The following is a 23873-nucleotide window of genomic DNA, read 5'->3' as shown; positions in this document are numbered from 1 at the left end:
AGCCACCCAGCAAGACCAGGTTAAGCCAAGCCCTTGGCACCACCAGGACCAGAGACTTTGCCCAGTTTAGGGATGGGCAACTGGAATGGGTAGAGGTGAGAGGTTTTGGGCAAAGTCACATGGAGTCTGGCTGGTTCTGGGGCCATCGGGAGGCAGCAGGATGCTTGGGCTTCATGTTGACACTGCCCTTTCGTTTTAGCCTCTTGACATCAAGAGTAGAATCATAGAACATCATGAGTTGGAAGTGACTCATAAAGATCACTGAGTCCAACTCCTGTCCCTGCATGACAACCTCACAGTTCACACCGTGTGTCTGAGAGTGTTGTTCAATCTCTTCTTGAACACTGTCAGGCTTGGGGCCGTGACACCTCCCTGGGGAGCCTGTTCAGTGTCCAGCACCCTCTGGGTGAAGAACCTTTTCCTCATGTCCAACCTAAATCTCCCCTGGCACATCTTCCTGCCATTCCTTTGGGTTCTCTCATTGGTCACCAGAGAGAGAGAGAGAGTAAGTCTTCCAAAGGGATTTTGGGAAGAGAAACTCAATTGTGGTCCCTTGGAGAAATGGGGGAAGGAGTAGATACGGCTGCTGCTGTAATGCTACAGAAATGCTCTTTCCAGCTGGCCCCTCTGCCTGTGCATCCCCAGGAGCACCACGGGATGAACCCCAAAGCACTCAAAACAAGGCACTTTACTCAGTAAGACATAGAAGATGCCTTTAAAATGTGTGACTAGCTCCTCTTCTCACCAAAAGAGCTATTTGTGTGCTTAACTTTCAATTATACACTTAAACCTCTGGCTGAATTACACCTAAACCCACTCCGGCGGGGAGCAGTCCAGCCAGTGCCCCGAATCCCATCACTTCCTAATAGCTGGCTGATATAGACCTACTCATTCGCCTGGCTGCTTTAAACTCTGCTATCATCGTCATCCTTTCTATTTGGACAGCTAAGAACTACAAAAATCCCCAGGAGCAACCTAGAGCAGAAATGGCCATAAACACAGTGATTTTACCACCGAATTCTGAAGCACACGGCTCGCTGCATCATCCCTCCTGCTGTCCACAGGGCTGTGGACCATCTCTGGGAGAGCTTAAGGAAGCACCAGGGACCATGAATTACCCACCAAGAGGGTTTTTTTTGCAGGTACCAGCCTCTGCATGCTTCCCAGGGAAGGAAACCAGCCGGGATGCCCAGGCAAGGCACCGGCTCTGCTGATCCACAGCCCCGGAAAACAGAATTTGGGCTACGTGGTTGCAAACCCAACCTGCCAGCGATGCCGTTCCATCCTGGCTGGACCTGAGTGCCACAAAAGCTTCTGCACTTCCAGGCAGCAGAGTGAACATTTCTGAATGGAGCTATATTTTACTGCTGTTGGGATTTTTTTTTTCTGGGTGAGTCAGAAACAAGTGGCATTTTCTGCTGCTGTATTTTTTTTTTCCAAGTAGCTACGCTGATGGTTGATCCTTTCAGACCACCCCAGCCTGGCTTTTCCCTTCTCAGAAGTCAGTCTTACTGGTGTAGTTTATCTTGCCAAAAAAGGCCCTTTTTATCCTCTTGGCAGCAAGCCAGGAATGGGATTAAATTGCTGGTAGCAGAGCTGAGCCTGCCTGGTGAGGGGCACACAAGAGGCTGTCATCCCAATGGGGCTGGGCATCTAGAAGAAGGGAATGTCCCCTTCCCAAAACCCAGATGTGGCACAGGACACCTGGGTGGGCAGCCAGGCCCTGCCCGAATTACGCTGCTGTTCCCCACACCCTGCTGATACCCGGCGCTTTCCCCAGTCTAACAGAGACCCTCCTCAACCACATCAAAGAGCAAACAAAACCCAGGCTGAGGAAGATAAGAGGTGAAATTAAACACTCTCCCAACCCTTATAAAGGCTCACTGGGTACCTCAGTCCCTCTGGGGTTTTCCAGGGACAGTGAATTGCCATGTATCCGGATAACTGCATCTCCCCCCTGTGTCACCCCATCGTGACTGGTGTAAGGCTATAGCTGGGTTCAGGTGTCGCTGGCTCTCCTCCAGTGCTGGTTCCTGTCATTAAATCCCCCCTCAAGGGATGAGAAGCAGCCCCCCAGCCCTGGGCAGGGTATCAAGCATCCCCCCGGCTCCCCAGAGAGTGAGAAGGCATTAAACATACCTGGAGAGGAGGATATTGCAATTCTGAGCTCTCCGGCCGTCTATGACTGAAAGCTCCTTGACTTTATGCCGGGAACTCAAGGTGTCATCGATGGCATCTTCCTTCTGCAAAAAAAAAACAAACAACAAAACCCTGGAGAAAAGCCGTGGAGCAGCAAACACATTTAGTACTCTCAGCACATCACAGCGTGATACACAGCGGGCCCCCATTAATCAGGAGTGTCACCATGGGTTATGGGTAAAACCCATCGCCTGTAACTGAAACACAGTAAGTCATTTCATAAACCAGAGCAGGCTTTGAAGCCACTGGTTAGAAATGTAAATATTTTCTCAGACAGGGAAGATTTAAGAACCTACAAACACACAGGCGCTGCTGAATAAATAAAGCCGGGCTTTCCTAGCATACATATTTGTGATACTTCATTAAATCCTCCTATGAAATATTTCATTATGGGCTGCTGCACACACTCAGCATCGCTCTTGCTCTTCATCCCCGCTCCAAACATCTGCATTCGCCCTTCATGTATCAGTCGTCTGAGCAAGCTATAACCAATACAAGCTACCACACTTGCAAACACAACCTGCAGCATTTGCTGCTCTTTCAGGGAAATGCTCCCAAAATAAGGGACTTGAGAGCAGGAATTTGTGGGGCATAAGCACCTACAGCTCCCAAGCAGCTTAAAAATGTTACCTTCAAGTGAGTAACAATACACAAAACTGTGGTGGCAGGTGAATAGGCAGATCTACGTAACAACAGTTTTGCAGCGCTGCCCAAGGGGTTCATGTTGCCCTCAGTTTTAATTTACCATATCGAATGTTTTAGTAAGGTTAATCAGTTAAAAGCTGGCTATTCAATCCTTCTGGAAGGAACACAACCTGGAGCCACAGGGTCCCACACGCTACAGATCCGCACTAAATGCCTATAAATGTAGGAGACCTGGCACACAGCCACTGCTCGGGTTGAGTGTGAGCACCGAAAATTCCCATTTTTTACACTTTTACTTGTTTGAACGGAAAAAAACCACAGCTATAAGAAGTGAGAAGCTTCCAGAACAGGCGGTGTAGAAGGAAGGCAGTGGCAGGTGAAGGAAGGTGAGCCCCAAGTCACCTACCACCACCTGCCCCTTTTGTGTGCTTTGCCTCCTGGCCTTGACAAAACAGAGAGCTTCAACCTGCAGCTGTGAATATATTTATTTTCATTTTTTGAAAAGCAAAAATACCCAGCGGTAGCAGCTTTTCTATGCTAAGCTGCATCTAAAAATTCAGTCCCTGGACGCAGATGTTGGCTTCGACATTGGCTGGACAGCAGAGTGGGCAGCTTGGCCCTCGCCAGCCTCTCCTGCATCAACTTTCAAGCTGCTCAACCCGGTGATCTTTGCAGCTCCCTGATTTAACCCTCACTTTGTCACGTTAACCCCCTGATGCAGCACATGTCCCCCATGTCCCCAGCCCCGCGCTCGCCTTGCCCTCGCAGGCACCAGGCTCTTGCGGATGCTCGCTTACCTGTCTGGAGTTACCATTCACAAAGTAGTCCTACGGCCATAGCAGAAGCATGGAAAAAGGCAGTAAAAACACATGCGGTTCAGTGATCTCAGCAAAACCAAAAGGAATCGAAGCACAGACAAGGGGAGGGTGCAACAACGGGGGGCTCGGCAGCACAGGGACCCACTTGCGGTCTGCCAGTGCCGAAATAGGGGGATACACGTGAAAATGTGGTGAGGATTGAAGGATGTGCAGGATGGGGAGGGCTGGCGGGAGAGGGAGAGGTGGCTCTGTGAGTGGATGGGGCCAAGGTGCTGCTGTGCAAGGAGGTGAGGAGGGGACATGGGACGAGGTGGGAGATGCTGGCCGAGCCCTGCTGCTGCTCTGTGCCAGAGTCGGCGAGCGCTGGCCCCAAGCACCGCTCAGCCCGCTGTGCCGGGAAGAAAATTGCTAGTTTTTGTGAATCTGAGGGACTGAAATGCCAATGCGACTGCCAGGAAAAACAGGGCTTTCAAGTGAAAATAATGGGAGGCTCATCCCAGAGCAAATCTGGCTGCAGCAAAACTTTACCATTTGCCATGGCAACACATTTCCCCTTGATTTCTCCTCTGACAGGGACAAACCCTCTTCTTTAGGGCTCGGCAGCCTGGCCGAATGCCACCCTGACTCCCTGCCAGCGCTGCGCTCCTCCAAAGACCTGGTTGTCCTGCCGGGCTCCCCCCAGCAGACTGGAGGCACGTGCAGCAAAGCCGGCACCACACACATGTGTACACACACACCGTGTTTTTCCTCATCCTTCCCTGGGCTGCATCTCATTTTTCTTTCCTGTGCTTGGCTCCAGAGGCTATCCAGCACCACTGTGATGGGGAGGGAGGTTTTAAAGGTGCAAAAAAGGGTCAGTTTACTTATTTTTCCCTTTAAAAAACAAGGCAGGCAGTGAGCAGAGGAGGTAGGTGGGTCCAAAGGCAGCTGGTTTACAAGAGCACTTCCCTCCATCCCCTCTGTGTGGAGGCAGACGATGGCCCGCGTGCCTGGTTTGAGTTGGTCATCTCCAAACACAGCACCATGACCACCTCTTTTTCAAAGGAAACCTTCTTTACGCAAGTTTTCCCCTGACCAGCTGCTGAGGCTGGATCAGTCCAGGACCCACACATGGCTCTGAGCGGAAGGATGGCAAAGGGCTTCATTCAATGGCACCGAATACTTGGGGCGGGGGGATCAGCACCAACAGGGGGCTGAGCTGTGCTGATCATGAGCCCCATGGCTAAAAAACAATGCATCAGGCTTTCCTTGAGCCCAGAGAAACACTGCAGCCATCAAGCAGAACAAGATGTGCCAGGAGGCAATGAGATGTCAGCCAAGAAAAGGAGCAACTGGCCCTTTCTTTGACAGAGGCATGTACACCCAAGGGGTGCAGCGTGGGCACCCTGGTCTGGCACTGTGCTGACTGGTTCCCCGAGCAGAATTAACTCTGTGGACCAGTCAAGGTTGTAAAGGATGGGTGTTAAATAAAGCATCCTCTTCCCAGCAGGCTTCTTCATGGCACAGGCGCAATGCACACCCACAAGCAGCAAGGGTATCTTCTTGTTCATTTAACTGGTCCTTAATTAGGAGGCCCTCCTTCCATTCTGATGCTCAGACTTGGTCCTCGTGCAGGCTCCTGCTCTAGGAACAGAGGGGCTCTCCATACATTAACATAGAGAAAAGGCTTGTTACAAAACCTCCCTATCTCTGTCAGAGAGGTGGTGGATGCCCCATCCCTGGAGACATCCCAGGCCAGGCTGGACAGGGCTCTGAGCAACCTGAGCTGGTGAAGATGTCCCTGCTCACGGCAGGGCTGGCACTGGATGAGCTTTGGAGGTCCCTTCACAAACTGTTCTATGATTCTGCCTCAAACCGGCCTCATCTCTGCCCCTTTCCCTTGCATGAACTGCAATTAGCCTCTGCTGCAGGATGGGGGTGTAAGAAGGAGTAGTTTTAAATCTGCTGTCACCGTCCCCACAAACATTCCCCACCCCTGTTGCCCCTGGCCCCTGCACAGGTCACTCTCGCTTGCATGGAGGAGCTGGAGGCTTTTCTTCTTTCATCCTTTTTTGGGAGATAAATTCCTTTCCAGTTCACTGCTAAGCCCCTGGTTCAACAACATGTATTTTTTCCACTTGGCCCTGGCTCTTTTACATCACTCACCACTGCAGGACCTGCCAGGACTGCCCCAGTCATGTCACTGCCACTTATCAGCATCACTCCCAGCCTCTTCCCCTTGCAGGCTCTCAAAACATCTCAGACAGAGGTGCAGACCTCTGCATAACATATCTAAGCCCTGATGGCTTTGGACTTGCTTTTCTCCATCACCACATGCATGTCCTTAAGCAGCTACACCCAGTCCTGCTGGTTCCTCATGCCACATCCTGAAATGCAGAGCTCCCACAGGTTTTTCTGTTACATCTAACAAGATGGGTAAATGCTGGTATCACGCACAACTGCGGGGCTTGGGATGGAGACACCTTCAGCTGGGAGGACAGCGAGGATACAGGCTCTCCTGACAGCAAGGGACAGGGATGCTCCTGGGATGAGCCCCAAGAAGCCCAGAGGGCTCCCATACTCCAGGCATAGAAATGGTCTTTCCTGAGAGCTGCAGAGCTCACTTTATATCCTGCACTTACATTCCAGCCAGTGATGTGGGAAAAGCATTGAAAGAGATGTTTAAAACTAAGTACATCATTCAGTCTCAGGTCTGTGCACTACTTCGGGATTCCCAGGCAATATGCAATAAAAATAACCAAGTCCCACCACCAGCAGCCCCTCAACAGCTACTCGTGGCGGGTCTGAGAGCTCCCTGCACCACACACACCTCTGCACACTGCTCCCAAACCCTGCCGAGGCACCGGCCACAGCGATGTATCACTCAGCCAGGGGATTTCGGAGCCCTGGTTTGCTTAGGGCATGAGCAGGCAGGCAGCCTCTGATGTCTCACGTTGTGTCTGGGGATAAGGGAGAGGTGCGATCGCCGGGCAAGTGATTTTTGGCCAAGGGCTCAAGATGGGGATGAGGGAGGAGAAATCCCTGCTCTTCCCTTGCTTGCTCAGGACAGAAAACAACTTTTGCTAGAGCTCAAAACCACTGCAAATTACAAAGCCACTAACTAGTTCACCTTCCTTCCTTGCAGGGACAGGCCATTCACACAGAGCTCCCCCAGCCCCACATTGTATGCGAAGTGCCCTGTGGTGTCTCTATTATCCCAAGTTGTGACAGGGCAGGTTTAGATTGGATATTAGGAAAAATTTCATCATGAAAAAGGAACAGGCTGGCCAGGGAAGTGGTGGAGTCATCACACCTGGAGGGGTTTGAAAGATGCACAGATGAGGTTCTCAGGGACATGGTTTAGCGCCAGTGTCGGGTTAACGGTTGGACTTGATGATCTTAAAGGTCTTTTCCAACCAAAATGATTCTATGATTCTAAAGAGCACATCTAACCCCATGTGCTGGTGTGTGCAGCAGCTGCCTGCAGAGCCGTGCTGCCGGCAGCACCGGGGCACACAGCCGGGAACCCCTTACCCATGCTGGACTGCAAAGGAGGGCACCCCAGGGACCTGCAGTTGAGCAATCACATGCTCTTGGGTCCAGGGGGATGTGTCCCAGCACTTGCACAAACTGGTGCTACCCTGAAGCCTGGATGAGCACCAAGGAACTTGGGCATCTGGTTTGCAAGGATGGCTCCAGCCCCAGCAGCATCTCACAGGTGACCTGTCACCTCCTCTTTCCAAATCTCCCTTCCAGATACTCTTGCAGCATCTTCTGTCATTCTCACCCCAGTCCCTGGCTCCCATGTTCAGCTCCATTTTGGTCCTTGTCCCACCTGGGTCAAAAGCCCACGTCACAGCTCTCCTTGCAGCATCTCCTCCTTCTTGCTGTCCCTGAACCTAACCAGCCACTTCACCCAGCAGGACTTCAGCCAAGGCAAATTATTTTTAAACTCCTGTCTGGCAATAATCTGCAGCACACCAGGTGATTCACAGACTCGGGCAGGCAAGCCAGAGGGCAAACTGTCCCACTGACACGCCAGGTTTCTATTCTCGCTACCCTTCCATTTCTTGTCCTCAGACATGCCCTTCAGTAGGCATGAGTCAATCTCCAAAAACACCAGGGGAAAGAGCCAGCACCCAATACCATGTGTTCCCGAAACACAGCAGGGCAGCACGTACGTCTGGTGGGTTACTCTTGATATTTGCGCTGCTTTAATCCACCCTGATCTTTCCCTCAATTAGCCTCTGGAAGAGATTAAACCCTCACGTTGCCTAAGGAGCTTATGTGTCAGGTCTTCTCCTTCCCGGCACTGTCCCTGTGCCTAAGCCTGGCAAGAGTGGGGCAGGTTGTCCTCTTCTCCGATGCAGCCAGACATTCAGCAGGTGAACATGAATTTTTCAGCCTCTTCTCCTTGCTTTTTCTCCTGCCTTCTTGAAAAACTCATTGCTTTTGCCCATCGTGGTCCTGCCTGGGGTAAAACAAGCATCTAATTTTCTTCGTATGCTTTGATGCCTTCCAAACTGGGGCCATATTGCTCGAGCAGGAGATTAAAAAGCAGAGACTTTTGCCTGCAGTGTCATTATTTTGGTTTGGGATTTTCTTTCTTGTTCAAAGCTCCCATTTTGCTCTGGGCTCACTATAAAAATAAAAGAAGAGATCCACCCATGGCAGATGTGGGCAAAACTTACTCCTTCTTGGCCAGAGAGGGACAGACATTTTCCACCCAATACGGAGACACGAAGCCGTTGCTGTTAAGAGCGATCCAAAAACATTACCCAACTGTGACCACATCTGGGTGCTATTTTCATACATTCCCCATCTCTTTTTTTGTTGTTGGTTATTTTTTTGGTAATCCATCTTCATGACACACGCAGTCAGGTGCATGGGCAGGGGTGAGACCAGGCACACCGAGCCGTGAACGGCCACTTCAACCCAAGCACCGGCATGTGGATGAGAGGATAAAGCAGACTGAGTCAATCTGGCAAACATGGCGTTGGTATGAAATAATGACAGATGTATTTTGAGACCACAAGTGAAACTGCACGACTTGCAGTGATGGCGCCTTGCCCAGATTCCCACGCACGCTCCGCGTCCGCTGTTACCTGCTGTCTTTGGTAGGCAGAGAATGTCCTTTCCAGGTCCTCGAGGTCCAGGATTTTGAAAACTTTTGCATCATCTATCTCGGTCCACACAGTGCCTGCCAGTTTGTTCTGCAAGACGAGAGATCACTTCAGGTTGAGGGTCTCCTGCCCACCTGCCCTGACCTCAGCAGTGACCATCCAGCACCTCTAGTTTCACTGCCCAAATTATTGCCCGTCTTACCTCTGGCAGCTTGGACCAGTTGAAGGACTTCAGGGCATTCGTTGGCTGTGGGATGCTCTTCTTCTTCAGGGCAAAGCCCAGAGGTGCTCCGGGGGGAGGCATCACCCCATCCAGGGGTGGGGGGCCAGGAGGAGGTGGGGGACCCCCTGGAGGGGGTGGTGGCGGGGGAGGTGGTGGGGGACATTCCCCTGGGGGTGGTGGTGGTGGTGGTGGAGGGGGAAGAAGGGATCCAAGAGCTGGAGAAGGTAAAGGGCCACCAGGAGCTCCTGGTGGTAAGGGAGGTCCTCCGGGGCCAGCAGCACAGATCGCCCTCTGGGAGAGAAAGAGAAAGGGGACCAGTCATACGGAGACGGGGGACACCACCCAAGAAATGCCCTCATGCCAATTTTAATTTTTTTTTTTGCCAAAATTTAACCAGCATAGGAGGCACTCAAGGGCTTCAGCACTCCTGAAAGGTCCAATGCAGCTGGAGAGGCAAAATCACCTTGTCACCAGGGACAGTGACAGAATGTCCTGAGTCAGAAGGGATCCACAAGATCACTGAGTGCAACTCCTGTCCCTGCACACGACAACACTAAAATTCACACCCTGTGGCTGAGGGTGTTGACATCTCGGTGGCCCTCCCAGAAAGCACCTTGCCCAGTCCCCCGTGCAGCTCAGCCTCCAGAAATCAGCCCACAGTGTTTGCAGGAGCTTTGGGACTGGGCCACAACAGGAAAGAGGTTTGGGGGCTCACCCTGTTCATCTCGTGGAGTTGTGCCGTGAGATCTGCCACCTGCTGCTTGACCTGCTTGTGCTCGCTGGACTCCTTCTCCAGCTTCTCCTTCATCTTGTTCAGCGTCTGCATCATTTCTTCCTTTTCCTGGGCCTTGGCGTCGCACTCCCGCTCCTTCTTCTCCAGCTTCTGCTGGAGCTCGCTGTGCTCTGAAACAACCCCATGAGACCACTTCTGGGTGACAAACACTCTCTTTTGGTCAATGGGGCAGTAAGTGGGGGACTAAGCCCCACGCTGTCTGCAGAGAAACTGCACAGTTAAGAAAAGGGAGTGCGTGCTGTGCCTTAATACCCTGTCCAAAGCCTCCCCATGAAAAAATGAATATCTGCTTGACCCATTTCCCTTGTGAGCCCCATAGTGTGATATTATCTCAGCCAGTCAATAAAGCCTGCAGACTCCATCCAGCTAAATACCTGTATACTTATCTGTTTAGCTTACCATGCATACTAAGGTTCAAGTTAATACCGTACATGTCTCCATCACTCACCTTTTCTCATTTTTTCTGCTTGCTCTTTCCACTGTTTCACTTCATTTTCATTGACTAACCTAAAAGACATGTGGCACGTGAGACAATCCTACCACAGTAAACAAGAGACAATCACCCGCAAGAAACACAATTGAGCAAGCCTGGGCAGTGGTATGTAAGGTTCCCAAACTGGTATTTCTAACACTTCTGCTCTGATTCCCCCGGGTGGGATTTTGCAGGCTGGGATGTGGTGCTGTCTCAACAGCTCCAGGGACACTGGCTTGTCCAACCGAGCAGCAGAAACGTCACCGGGTGATAGTAAGTGACGACTAAGGAACAGTGACAGCAGCAGTCAGGGGAAATCATTGAATCCTAGAATACTTTGGGTTAGAAGGGACCTTCCAAGCTCATCCAGTCCAACTCTTGCCATAAGCAGGGACATCTTCACCCAGCTCAGGTTGCTCAGAGCCTGGCCTGGGATGTCTCCAGGGATGGGGCATCTACTGAAGACACAGAGGCTGAGCTTAATTCACCTGCATATTGTACTTAAGAGGCTGAAGTGATGCCAACACAGCCGGGATAACCCCCGTCCCCGTCCTTCTCGCCTACCAGAGTGGCAGCAGCAAAGCCACAGGGGACTGTGTTGGTGCTGCTCAGCATCCAGCTCTGGGAAAGGCGGGTGAGCACTTACATTCGGACGACATTTTTAATATTGAAGTTTTCCAGGGGAGTGGCGTCGGGGTCCTGCCCTTTATCACTCTGGATGACGATCTGCTGCACGATCCTGTCAAGCAGCAGCCAGTACTGGACGGTGTTGCCACTTCTTTTATCTGGAGGGGAAGGAAGGGAGAGAGTTTGGGGAGCGTCAGAGAGGTCGCTGCCACCCCTGGGGAGCAGATATGGGCTGCCAAGCCCCTGGCAGTCGGGGGTTTCCTCGCCTCCCCCGGGACTCACAAGGCATTTGGAGACAGTGGTGCAGGATGGACATAAAGTGCGGGTACGCCTCGGTGTGCGTCAGCCTCTTCCTCGTCAGCTCAAACATCTGAGTCGCACTTTTGGTGTCGATGTGGACCTGTGGACAGGAGCCAAGTGAGGTCAGGCCATCGGACCGGTGACGGCACCTCCTGTTTCCCAAATCTCAGCTCCAAACCCCATGAGCCGTCCCCACCCCACGCCTGATGGACAGACAAGCCCCGTTGCTCTGCAAGAGGCAAACAACACTGATTGGCAGCCAAAGGAGAAGACGGATGAAACAAGCTGTAGGACGGAGGTTGCAACAGAGCAGGGCAACAGGAAACAGATTTACAACCTCCAAATTTTATCCAAAAGACCGCACTTCATCCGAGGCCACGTAAGCGCTTTTAGAAGGAATGATGACATCGAGCGCTGGTGTCTGCATCAGCAACGTTCATACTCACCAGCTCAAATCTTTTGGCAAATTCCAGTTCATCTTCATTTCTAAGCATTTCGAAAAAATCTAAGTGCCTGAGGAAAGGAAGGGGCAATAAAACTCACACAGTTAAAAGCAGATACGAACGTGATAATTAATAAATCACAGTCAGCCAGTCTGGCAGCAGCTCAGAGACAAGTAGGACTTGAAACATCAACTGGATCTTCAGTCTCGAGCTCTCAGTCCCTACAGCCTCTCCAAGGAGCCTTTTGGGATGAGAAGAGGAGGAGGGGGCCTGGCAGCATCCCCCAGGCTGCTGATGGCACATCCTTCCCAGCTCAACCCTACGTTAGAGCGCAGCAAAACCACACCAGGGTTTTCCCCTCCCTCTCTGGTGACAGCAAAGAATTTCTTCAAGAGGGGCGAGTCCAGACCCACATGCTTTCCCCAAAGGCCAATTCCATAAACCAGAAGGCAAGGGCAAAAACAACCAGTGGGCTGGTGGTCACTGCTCACCGGTCAAGAGTTGAATTTTCGTGTTCTCTTAGTTTATCAATGACTGGCTGGATCCCAAGCATGAGAAACTCATATCTCAGATGGAGTCTGAAATCCAGGCTTTCCTGAAATGGACAGTGATGTGGTCAACACAATAAAGTGTATATCCTCAGAAAGCTTATTGAAATAAATCCACCCCAAACCCACCAAAACACCTTCCCCTCCAAGAGCCCCGGTGCTCACCACGCCTGCCCCCTGGCTCAGGACTGCGTTGATAAAGGACATGATGGCTGTCTTGAGGCTCACTTCATCTCGATACCGTCCCGTGCTCTTGTCCAAGTCATTGATCAGCGTCTGTCAAACAGACAACGTCAGTTAAGAGCTCAGTGACAGCCCCAATGCTGCACAAACAGCCAGGGGACGGATGCAGGAACACCTCCTCATGATGCTCCTATAGCCCCTGCAGCAACACACTGGTGATAGATCACCAGCTGCAGCCCACCTCAGCACCCATTTCGGCTAACATCAGCCCATCCAGATGTGCTACAGCCTTGCAGAGCTGCAATCCCAGCAACTCTGCATAAGCAAGGATTTTTTTTTTGAGGGAGGTGCTGCCTTAAATAACTGGTTTCTCCCTCTTTGCTGAGCTGCAGACCTCGTCAGGCATGGTTCTGGGGTAATTCTCAGAGTATCTAAGATGCAAACAGCCATAATACATCATTTTCAAATGGCATTTATATATCCAGGAGGAGGAAGGTACAAGAATACTGACTTACAGGAGCTGAGAGGTGAGTTGAGATCAACCTACCTGAAAACGAGTCCGTTCGCTGGCGTATTTCTGGTAGTGCAGCATCGCCTCCAGTACCTTTTTGTGGCCCCCGGGAACCAGGCACACAGCGCCCATGATTTCCAGCACTGCCACCTTCGTCTTAATATTCTCTGTGCTCAGACTCTGAGCAATTACGTTAATACTCTCTGAATGGGCCAGGACGTGAGCCCGGCCCAGAGAGTTGTTCATTAGTGCTTTTATACATCCAATGAGCGAGGTATGTATTCGAGACTCTGCTGTCTCATAGTCCATGCTTTTGAGAAAGTTCAGAATACACGACAAGCCATCCAGGTCGATGAACCGGGTAACAAACCTGTCAGAAAGAAGGTTTTTAGCTGTAAAACTAAATGCTAACGGACCCTTTTACCCTCAAACAGGGCTGACTTGTCTGTTGTTGGGAACCCAGGGCCTTCTTATATATTCTTATATATATGGCCTCAAGTTGCACCAGGGGAGGTTTAGATTGGATATTAGGAAACATTTCTTCAAAAAAAGGTTGTCGGGCATTGGAACAGGCTGCCCAGGGAAGTGGTGGAGTCACCATCCCTGGAGGGATTTAAAAGATGCATAGACGAGGTTCTTAGGGACATGGTTTAGTGCCAGAGTTAATAGTTGGACTTGATGATCTTGAGGGTCTCTTCCAATCAAAATGATACTATGATTCTATTGTTTTTTCCTGAACTTCAGATAGCAGAAAGCCTACGGTCCACAGACAGGGAAGGGGCTGCAAAAATCAATTTAATCAGTGCCCAATAGTGTAGGCAAGCAGGTATCATCTGCACAAGGTTGTCTAGAGCTAGGATATTTGGAAGAAAAACAGGTAACCCAGCCATCAGCACAAGCCCTGGGGTGGAGGTTACGAGTTTGCAGCCACGCTGCTGCAAAACTTTCCCAGTCCCCAGCCTGAGCCTTAAATGTGACAAGTTTTGCACAGGACTGGAAGAAGCTCCCAAGCCCTGGAGTCTCCTCCTCATCCATCTGACACCCCAATGTCAGCCAAGCTCGTGATGCCTGTCAGACTTTCTGCCCCTCCTGCCTCACCATCCACATCTTTCTCCTCCCTTAGACACATCTCACCAATTTTAAGGGATTTCTGATTTTTATGATGACTTATAATGCCACTAAACAGAAAGCAGACAGCAAATACATGGCAGTGCCCCAGGCAGACTCACTTGAGCAGGCAGACACAACACTGCAGGCTGCTCAGGCATTTTAGGACCTCCTTGCCCAACGCCATCCAGGCTGGGTGTATTCTGGTTTGGCAAAAGGCACAGGCTCATAAAGCAAATGAGCCAAGAACATCCCAGCACTGGGATGATTTTAATTTGAAACAAGCCACGCCGATGCGTGGCAACAACAGAGGTAATTGCAGACTCGGGGAAAACTGATTTCTCTGCTTCAAAGCCTGCTCTTCTTCCAGCCAAAGTCAATAGGAAATGTGATGTTCACTTCCCTGGGAGCAAAAGCAGGTCCAACAGGTAAAATTTTCTAGAGAGCCTGCTGGATCCTTCTGACTTCCAATCAGAAAGACTTGCAAATCACTTTTAAGGACTTTGCCAAGTTTCATGGCTGGGTACCAGCCCTGCTCCCAGGGCACTTGCAGGGAGTCGGCACCCAAGAGGTCCAGGTTTCACAGAAATTGGGTGGTCACCCTCACCCCCAGGAATTTCTCACCAAGTACTACCACCAGAAACATTGCAAAAGAGAAATGGAAGAGAGGAATGTATTTGCAAGCAACAGCAAATGTGTTTCTTTCATAACCAGACCAGGTCCTGCATTTCTTAATAAAATACTTTCCCATCAGAAAATGTTGACCTGAGGCATCTTAAAGGTTTTGCAGATGTGAGCATGCAGACTCCAGAGAAAATAATTTAGGAAAAACTGCAGACATTCAGAAAGAGTCCCACCCTTTCTTTCTCTTCCCCATCAAAACCTCCTAGCAACATATTTTTTTCTTTTTGCATTTCATAAAAGCTTGAAGATTCATGTGATTTTATTCCTTTAAAAAGTGCAAGAGAAGTTGAAGTTGAAACAAAGGGCCTGGTTGACCAACAAAAATTGGATATATTTTTTTTTTTCAATTTAATCTGGAAGGAATTTTTACATTCTGTTCCAATGAGAACAAAAGTAAATTTGAAAAACAACAAAAAAAAGTCATCTGATTTGCCTGAACAGATGGGAAGGTCCTGGTAGCTCTTGGCCACTAAAAGGACCAAAGAAAAGGAACAAAGTGACAAGAGGTGAACTGAAAAAAGCAAGCGGCGTTTCAAGGTCCTTGCCTCCCTCGTCCTGTGCAGCCCTATTTATATTTCTACTTAATCCCCCGCTCTGCCAGAAAACTCAAATCCAAACCCATGACCACAGCGATAAAGCCAGGAAAGTGAAGGGAATTGCCTCATTGGTTTCGTCCGCAGTGCAGTCTTCAAACTTTCGATTGTTTTATTTCTCTCCTCCTCATCTTCTTTTTCCAAGGCGATCAGTGTTTTTCTCTGCAAAAGAGAAAGGCAGATGTGAGAGGGGAGGTCTCCCCATGAAACACGAGCACCCCCTGCCCGCCATGCCAAGCCATGGGGATGGAGCTGGGACACTAAACCCACTCTGGAAGTCTGAAAGTCATAGAATCATAGAATACCAGGTTGGAAGGGAACTCAAGGTCCTTATGGTCCAGATCGTTATGGCAATTGCAGGACTTGGGAAAAGGGGCAGTTTCGAAAACCTCCCGTGGTCTGCAAGGAGACGGCCTGAGCTGGGGACAGCAGGAAGAAGGGTTGGGGACAGCAGGATGAGTGGGTGGCTTCAGCCTAGAGATGCTGCCTGCAAACACCCAGACAACTCGTTAGCACACGTAAAATTAAGCTGCCAGTGTTTGGGGCATCACAAGCTGGCAACACCTCAAGCCACATCAGCTTTGGAGCAGCGTTGCTGTTGGTCTCGCATCTCCCAGAGCACTTGGGTTTTGTTTCAAAGCAGTAGAGAATGAACATCGGCTGGTACTGAGTGAGGCCACAAGGAACCCAGAACCCTCTTTCCCAAACTGGTCTCCAGCAAGACCAGGAAACATGCTGGCCTACGCTGACCTGAGACAACTGGGAGAGCTGGGTAACCACCTCGAGAGGACACACTTAGTGTTGTCCTGTGTGATCATTAAGTTCCAGAGTTAACACCCTGCATGTAGGAGTAGTGTCACCCCAAATTGCTGATCTGCAACTCATCCAGACAAGCCCATGTTAGAGGATGCTCGCAACTATCCCCCTGCAACCCTCAGACTCAGAGCTGCAATCCAGGCAAGGAGCACCACAACTCATGGGCTCTGGGCGTAAATCCTGGTATGGCCCACAACCCTCCAGGAAAAACACTTTGTATAACAAAAAGGTAAATAACTGCATCACAGTATCCCATAAGAAAGTGTCCAGCTGAACCCTGCTCAGAGATACTGCAGATGCCATCTGGGTGATGTGAATTTTGATGTATTTCCAGGGCTGGAGGGGGCTGTGAGGATCACAGAATCATAGAATGGTTTGGGTTGGAAGGGTCCTTCAAAGCTCATCCAGTGCCACCCCTGCCATGAACAGGGACATCTTCACCAGCTCAGGTTGCTCAGAGCCCCGTCCAGCCTGGCCTGGGATGTCTCCAGGGATGGTTCATCCACCACCTCTCTGGGCAACCTGGGCCAGGCTCTCACCACCCTCAGTGTAAAAAATTTCTTCCTCGTGTCTAGTAGGATGCAGGGGGCTAAGCCAATGTCTGCTGGGGGTGCACAGAGGGAAGGTGCTAAACTGGGGTGAGGGAGAAGGAGGGTTTCTTTAGTGGTACCCATGCATCCCAGCAGAGTGGTACCCATGTGCCTCTGCAGAGGAGGTGGGGGGTCCAGGGGACACCCCGCAGCCTGGAGGGGACAGGACACTGCAGCCATGCTTGGGTCAGCCAGGGTGGGTCCTGCCAACCCTGTCACTCCCAGGCCTCCCAGTGCAACCCACTAATGTGCATTGGGGACAGTGGCTGCACGGGCATGCATGGGGGCATGGCTTGCTCACCCCAACTTGTGCAACCAAGGCCACAGCTAAAGCAACACCCCAGGTGCCTCCTGCACCATCTGACAGCACCGGGCCCTTAAAGATGTCAGGGGGAGCCCTGCCAACACCAACCAAGGCTAAAAAAAAAGAGAGCAAGGGTTGCAGCAGACATACAGAGCTGTGCTGACCTTTGTAGTGTGTCAGGGACACCAAAGCCACCCTCCAGGCACCTGGCGGGCTTTGATCACAAGCTCTGCTCAGGCTCAGAGCTTTGACCGCTGGCAGCCCATGGCCAGTCCCGGGCACTCCTGATTCCCAAATGTGAGCAGCTTGCTCCCTTCTTGGCCCACAGCCCCCTGCTCCACCCCCACTGCCTCACCCAGCCTTCCCCGACACCCTGTCCCCCTGACAGCAGGGCAAACATATGGAAAAAAGTACAAAAACAATGCTTTTCTTTTCTGTTTTCCATGCTGCTGCCATTCCTAGTGGAGTGGCCACAAACCTCGGCACCTTCAGCCTCCAACAGCAAGAGTGAGGATGGAGGGGCTCTGAACTGCACAGCTTTGCAGGAAATAAACCGTATTTCCTCTAGAAAAGAGCGCTGCTTCTGTCTCACCAAGCAAGATATCAACAAGAAAGTACGCCATAAAATTCCTTTTAAGCACACAGGCAGGTTGGGCACAGGGCACCCAGAGCCACAGCAGCTCTGTCGGCCCTCGTGGGGTGGATGAACTGCAGCTCATGTTTTGCCATGGCTGCACAGTGCAGAAGGGTGTCTCAGGTACAAAATGGTAGCATAGGGCAACCAAACGGGCTCCTTACAGCCTGGTGGCTTTATACTGAAAGTTGCTGCCGTTTGCCACCCATCTCACAGCCTCCCAGCTTGGGCTGGGATGAAATACCTTGTGTGCTCTAAAGGGGTTCGCAATCACCAAAGTGCTGGGGAAATACTCACAGCAGCCATTGAATTCAGCTGATCGATATAAAACTCTGGCCAGCTGGTGGCTCCTTTATTTTCTTCCTGGTCCTGGAGGAGGAGAAAAAAGGTGAAACAAAGACAGATCAGTAGAAGTATTATTAACATGCCCTGCCCTTGGTGACCAACCACCTCTCAAGTGCCCTTGAGCTATTGCATTATTTTATATCAATATTAGTGTGACTTTCTACACTCTGAGCTCACCACTGACAGCTCCAGCTATGGGAACATTACCTGATTTATTCAACAAGTATATTTTATATACAATCTATGTTACACCACCTGCCTGTGACCAAACTCTGCCCCAATGATACTGCATCAGTCTTGTGGTTATCAGCTTTGGAGAAACCAAACTGAAATTTTACATCCAGATTTCTCTTGCACCAACTCTACAGTGCCCTTGAAGTTTTGGCTGCACAGCCTTGGTTAATGTGATTTGGGGGGGAAAAAATAGTCTCTTATGAGTAATGAAAAGTGAATAATGTGACACAAATTAGGCTCCACTCCTGGCACAGGACCATGACTTTACCAATATCCTAAGAGAGACTCCAGGCACAACAGACATCTCCTCTGGGAGCTTCATTAGTTGTTAGGATGGAGCATGCACCCAGCAATGTCCCCCATTAAAGGATGCCACCCCTGGGCCCTTGATCTATGACAATGAATGATGCGCAGCCTCCTTCGGTCATCGCGGTCTACAGTTCCCTGCATCTGGCAGGATATACAAGGAGTTTTCAGGTTCTAGCATGTTGCTGTAGGACATGGCCAGTAGGACCCAGGGTAGTGATCATCCCCCTGTACTTGGCACTGGTGAGGCCACATCTCGAAACCTGTGTGTAGTTTTGGGCCCCTCACTACAGGAAAGACCTTGAGGTGCTGGAGCGAGTTCAGAGTAGGGCAACAAAGCTGGTGAAGGGTCTGGAGCACAAGTGTGATGGGGAGCGGCTGAGGGACCTGAGGGGGTTCAGCCTGGAGAACAGGAGGTTGAGGAGAGACCTCATTGCTCTTTACAACTATCTGAAAGGAGGTTGTAGCATGGAGGGTGCTGGTCTCTTCTCCCAGGTAGCAAGTGATAGGAAGAGAGGAAATGGCCTCAAGTTGTGCCAGGGGAGGTTTAGATTGGATATTAGGAAAAAAATTCTTCATGGAAAAGGTTGTCGGGCATTGGAACAGGCTGCCCAGGGCAGTGGTGGAGTCACCATCCCTGGAGGTGTTTAAAAGATGTGTAGATGTGGTGTTTAGGGACATGGTTTAGTGATGGACTTGGTAGTATTACGTTTGTGGTTGGACTGGATAATCTTAAAGTTCTTTTCCAACATAAACAATTCTATGATTCTATGACCGAAGAACCTCTGAGCCCAGATAAATTACACTTCACACTGCTTGAAGCAAGTAGGCAGACTGAGAGAATACTTAAAAATCAGCCATTTTCCCCACTGTATTTTCCTAAAAACTTCTATCAAAAGAAGAGAAAGGATTGACAGCAGAAATGCCACACAGATCTAGGCCGTAGAGTCAACCAACACCATACAAATCCCAGGCATCTCCCCTCATTAACCCTCTTCAGTTCACAGTCTGACCTGCTGCACAGCTTTGCCCCTTCTCTAACTTTCAGAGATGTTTGCAAAGGTTGTCCTACACTGCAGTTGCCTGTGAGGGTGGGAGGTGGACAACCTCCTCCTCTGCTCCCACGTCTGTGCATGCAGACAACTACCAATCCTTCAGATGATTTAACCGAGCCCAAGGAGCAGAGTCCCAAATATTTACTGTGGTTCAAGAGGCATACGTGGGAAACATTCATGCATCCAAACTTCCCAAGCTGCAGCTTGCCAAGATGAGAACACACAGAGTCAGTGATAGGTAATTTGGATGAGACACAGCTCACGCATGAGAATTGCAGAATGTCCCCACGGTACAAATGGTGCCCCTGGGGACAGCAGAGCTATGGCACCCATGTGTGCCTTGGACATGGCCCTTAAAAGCATTAGCTCCTGTCACCTCCTGGACATGTCACCAGAGGTCCTCCCTGTTACCCTAGGGTACCATCAGCACCTCCTATAAGGAGCATCCCTCTCCCACCAGTTCTTCCAGCAGTGTCACCAGCTGGGAAGGGCAACAAGGTCCCCACGGCGGCACAGCACCAAGAGGTGTCCAGATGCACCCAGCCAGGAGATTTGGGCAGGGAGCAGGACCCATGTTGAGGAATGGGGTGGCGGCAGGGATGGTTCATCCCGCGTCCCGGGGCCTTTCCACATGGCACACACACCTGCGAGGCGGGCAGGGATCCAGACCTGCTGCTTGTTTAGGGCTGAAAGGAAGCAGTGGAGCAAAAAATAAAGGTCTCCAGGGGTGGGGGTGGGCAGAGGGGAGGCTGAACAACAAAATTGGCTAAACTGCTCATTTATAATTAACGTGCTGCATTATAAATATTTCCCTTTACTCGGCTCCCTCGGGCTCTTGCATTTCCTCCCTGAAACCCCCAATTTAGAAAGTGCTCTCAATTAAGCGCAGCAGAACCTCATTAATTTAGATGAACAGCCAAGCAGGCTCATCGGAAAGAACCTTCCCAGGCAGAGGGGAACTGCACAATAAAGCCGGCAAAGATCAGGGCACGGGTTTCCCTCGGCTCACTGCAGGACACTTCTCAGTGGTAATTACTGCGGCTAATGGTCTACAGCACACTGATAAACCCCTTTTTGGTGCATTTGGTGGTAGTAAAGAAATCTCTTGACAAAGTGATGAGCCCAGAGGGAAGTGACTCACAAGGCAGGAGGAGGGAGGAACCTCTTTGGGTATCATGGTTTGAAAGGGTGAATTGGTAAGATGGTTTCCCAGCAGCCAGGGTGGCTTTTGGGGATGCAAGTTTTGCAGCCTGCCTTCCATGAGGGATGCCCAGACGTGGAGATGAGCACTGCCAACACCAGCTATCCAGGATTCTCCATCACATCCCACCTGACGGGCACTAGGGACACAAATACCTCCCAATTTCTTATTCTCTGAGCTGTGTCTAGTTCTTTGCTGTGTTTGCTCTCTTCTCAAGAAGCACAGAAGTGAGGGCTGATCTGAACCCCGCTCACAGAATCCCAGAATGTCAGGGGTTGGAAAGGACCTCGAAAGCTCATCCAGTGCAATCCCCCCCTGGAGCAGGAACACCCAGATGAGGTTACACAGGAAGGTGTCCAGGCGGGTTGGAATGTCTGCAGAGAAGGAGACTCCACAACCTCCCTGGGCAGCCTGGGCCAGGCTCTGCCACCCTCACTGGGAAGAAGTTTCTTCTCATATTTAAGTAGAACCTCCTGTGTTCCAGTTTGTACCCATTACCCCTTGTCCTGTCATTGGTTGTCACCGAGAAGAGCCTGGCTCCATCCTCCTGACACTCACCCTTTACATATTTATAACCATTAATGAGGTCACCCCTCAGTGTCCTCTTGTCCAGCTCCAGAGCCCCAGCTCCCTCAGCCTTTCCTCACACGGGAGATGCTCCACTCCCTTCAGCATCTTGGTGGCTGCGCTGGACTCTCTCCAGCAGTTCCCTGTCCTGCTGGAACTGAGGGGCCACAACTGGACACAATATTCCAGACAGGCCAGTGCTGTGCTGTGACATACTATGAGCTGCTCTTTGAGAGGCAGGATGATGGCTATAACAACACAGTGCAGGGACAGGTATCCTTTCTCGTCTGTAACATTTACATCAACATCCCTTACTATCCTCCAAGAAACGGCCCCAACAGACACACGTGCTCTGCTGCAAAAATTAGGAAATGCCAAAGCTGTGTACCCAAGGGCAATGTTTGCCTCGTCCCCTCCTTCATTTCCCACCCGCTGCCCTTGACACCCAGTTCTTCCTTCCAGAGACCTGGCAAAAATACAAATGGCATCAGCTGCAGCCCAGCACCGCTGTGCCCTCTCCTCACCTCCGCCGTCCCTTTGTCCCCGGATTTCATGGAGGGGGCTGATGGATGCTGCTGCAGCTTGGCTGTTTCACGCCATGGTGGCAGTGGTGAGGGGCTGTCATGGTGTGAACCCGATGATGAAGTCCCCTCCATCAGTGCTGGTTCCCTCGCAGAAAGCAGCGCCCAGTCAAGATCCCTCATTAGCAGGAGCTTCTCTAAGCAAAGGTCACTGATCTGCCAGCTCCACCCATCCCTTTGCTCTTCCCAGGGAGATGTCACGCTCCCCAGCCCTGCCACACCTTGGTGACAAGGCTGACACTTCCACAGCCTGCCTGCCTCCCCCTTGGCACGTCAGCAGATCCCCCAGCCAGACTGCCCTTGCTCTTCCCAGTGACCACCCTCGGGAGACTGGGGAGCAGCACGGAGGAGATGGTGGCTCAGCCAGCAGTTCACAGGCTGGTCTCAGCCCTGTTTGGGCACCATTACACCTGAAAGGTTCATCTCCATGAGCTCTGGCCCCTGTGACCTGCAGGACCACAGCTGCTCACAGCATGTCTCCATGGCAGGGGGAGAAAGACACCTGTGAAGTTACTCGGTGCTTTGTTACAGCTGCTCTGCTAGCAACACCTTTTAGATGGCCAACCTGCAGGAGCCATCTCCATCTGATCCAGCAGCCTCCTTCCCACACTGGTGGTGATGGATCTGGAGCTGCTCGGGGATAATGGAGCTCCAGAGGACAGCTGGCTGGGTTCCCCACACACCTGATGTCCGACACACCAAGTTAGATCCTTCAGGGTGAAACCAAATCAGAAGGAAGGGACTGGCTTACAGCAGCCAGCTCCAGAGAGCCCTTCAGCCACAACATCCATGACTTAGATGGTTCACCTCCCCCTTGGCACCACCTGCGAGGCCAGTCTGCCCCAGGAGAACTTCACACCACAGAAGTCATAGTAAGAGATTAAAAAAACAACAAGTCTCTTCTGCTAGGACCTGCTGCAACAAAACCAGAAGCAACCCCCTTTGTTTTGACACATCTTCCTAATTGCGTTTTTATTTTGCAGTATTCCCCACCCCTCCTTGCTGCTCAAAACTGGCAGCAGCTGGCAGCCCACCACGTTTTGGCAACTTCCCCCTCCCTGCCTGTTGTGGATGCTCCACCTGGGTTCTGTTTTCAAGGCCAAAAAAGAAGCAGACAGTGGTGGGGATGGGTTTTAAAGCTGCGTGGGAAGTTTAAATCCAGCCCAGCTCCATCAACATGACCAAGCCTTTCCCAAATGTGCACTGGTGGAGGTTTTGTCCAGGTTTTCCTCATCCCTCCAGCCACCAGGTATCCCTGCAACAAAAAATAGATGAAACTAAAGCCATTTCCCTGTGCCCTACCAAAGGCTTGTGGAGTGATGCCATGAAGGGCAGTAATTCTATCATATTCTCCCCAAGTTGGGATCTTGGGGTCCAAACCGTCCCATCCCAGACCACTCTGTTTTTCCATAGGCTAACACTTCCTATACCCTCTCCTCTACAATTACACACATGCCCTTGTACACTTTTCCCAGGGTTTAAAAATTATGCTCCCCATAAGCAAATATAGCATGACCAGATGCCTTTCTTAGTCAGCTGGTTCATTGTTTGAAAAGCTTCGCTTTAAAATCCAAAAAGATTGCTAACAGATGCATTTTTTGGCTGGAGAGGGAGAAAAATCTTACTTAAACAAAAGTGTGTTGTGATTGGAGCTAAAAAGGGAATTACCTTTAAAGATAAAAACTATGAACATTTCCTATTGAAAAATACCCCCAGCCATGCAAACGGCCCGTTTTTCTCGGTCAGCCTGAGAAAATGACACCTGAGATGATATTTCAACCTGCTGCTGAAATAACCGCAGGTATATCTGGATGATCAGGGGCCATGAAACGTTTCTCTTCCATCCCAGGTGACCCAGGAGCTATTTTTTTTCCCTCCTTCCCTTGCATGCCACCTTTGTCAGCTTTTGCTCCAAGTTCTGCTACTGCAGCTTTTTGCTTGATGTTTTGTTTTTTTTTTTTAAATAATTTATGTTTTTTAAATGAATGGAAT

General features: G+C 50.6%; 1 protein-coding gene across 2 annotated transcripts in view; it reads right to left on the bottom strand.

Moving 5' to 3' along the window:
• Positions 1 to 23873, bottom strand: part of DAAM1 (dishevelled associated activator of morphogenesis 1) — a gene marked incomplete at its 3' end in the record, with an annotated part of 56409 nt that overhangs the window by 14207 nt on the left and 18329 nt on the right. The window contains exons 3-16 of one of the 2 annotated variants that reach the window (XM_080345187.1): positions 17890 to 17961; positions 15316 to 15410; positions 12901 to 13234; positions 12336 to 12446; positions 12114 to 12217; positions 11626 to 11692; positions 11162 to 11279; positions 10899 to 11037; positions 10229 to 10287; positions 9703 to 9890; positions 8967 to 9278; positions 8747 to 8854; positions 3642 to 3671; positions 2140 to 2243 (exon numbers count right to left, since the gene is read on the bottom strand). In XM_080345187.1, the coding sequence (XP_080201313.1) occupies positions 2140 to 2243; positions 3642 to 3671; positions 8747 to 8854; positions 8967 to 9278; positions 9703 to 9890; positions 10229 to 10287; positions 10899 to 11037; positions 11162 to 11279; positions 11626 to 11692; positions 12114 to 12217; positions 12336 to 12446; positions 12901 to 13234; positions 15316 to 15410; positions 17890 to 17961 (1841 nt within the window). The remainder of the gene's footprint in view (positions 1 to 2139; positions 2244 to 3641; positions 3672 to 8746; positions 8855 to 8966; positions 9279 to 9702; positions 9891 to 10228; positions 10288 to 10898; positions 11038 to 11161; positions 11280 to 11625; positions 11693 to 12113; positions 12218 to 12335; positions 12447 to 12900; positions 13235 to 15315; positions 15411 to 17889; positions 17962 to 23873) is intronic. The other variant, XM_080345188.1, reaches the window with a different exon arrangement.

The sequence above is a fragment of the Nesoenas mayeri genome, assembly GCF_963082525.1.
Source record: "Nesoenas mayeri genome assembly, chromosome: 5".
In the NCBI taxonomy this organism is placed as follows: Eukaryota; Metazoa; Chordata; class Aves; order Columbiformes; family Columbidae; genus Nesoenas; species Nesoenas mayeri.
Note: the sequence above shows the minus strand (reverse complement) of the source record. Positions and strands in the feature narration are given on the sequence as shown.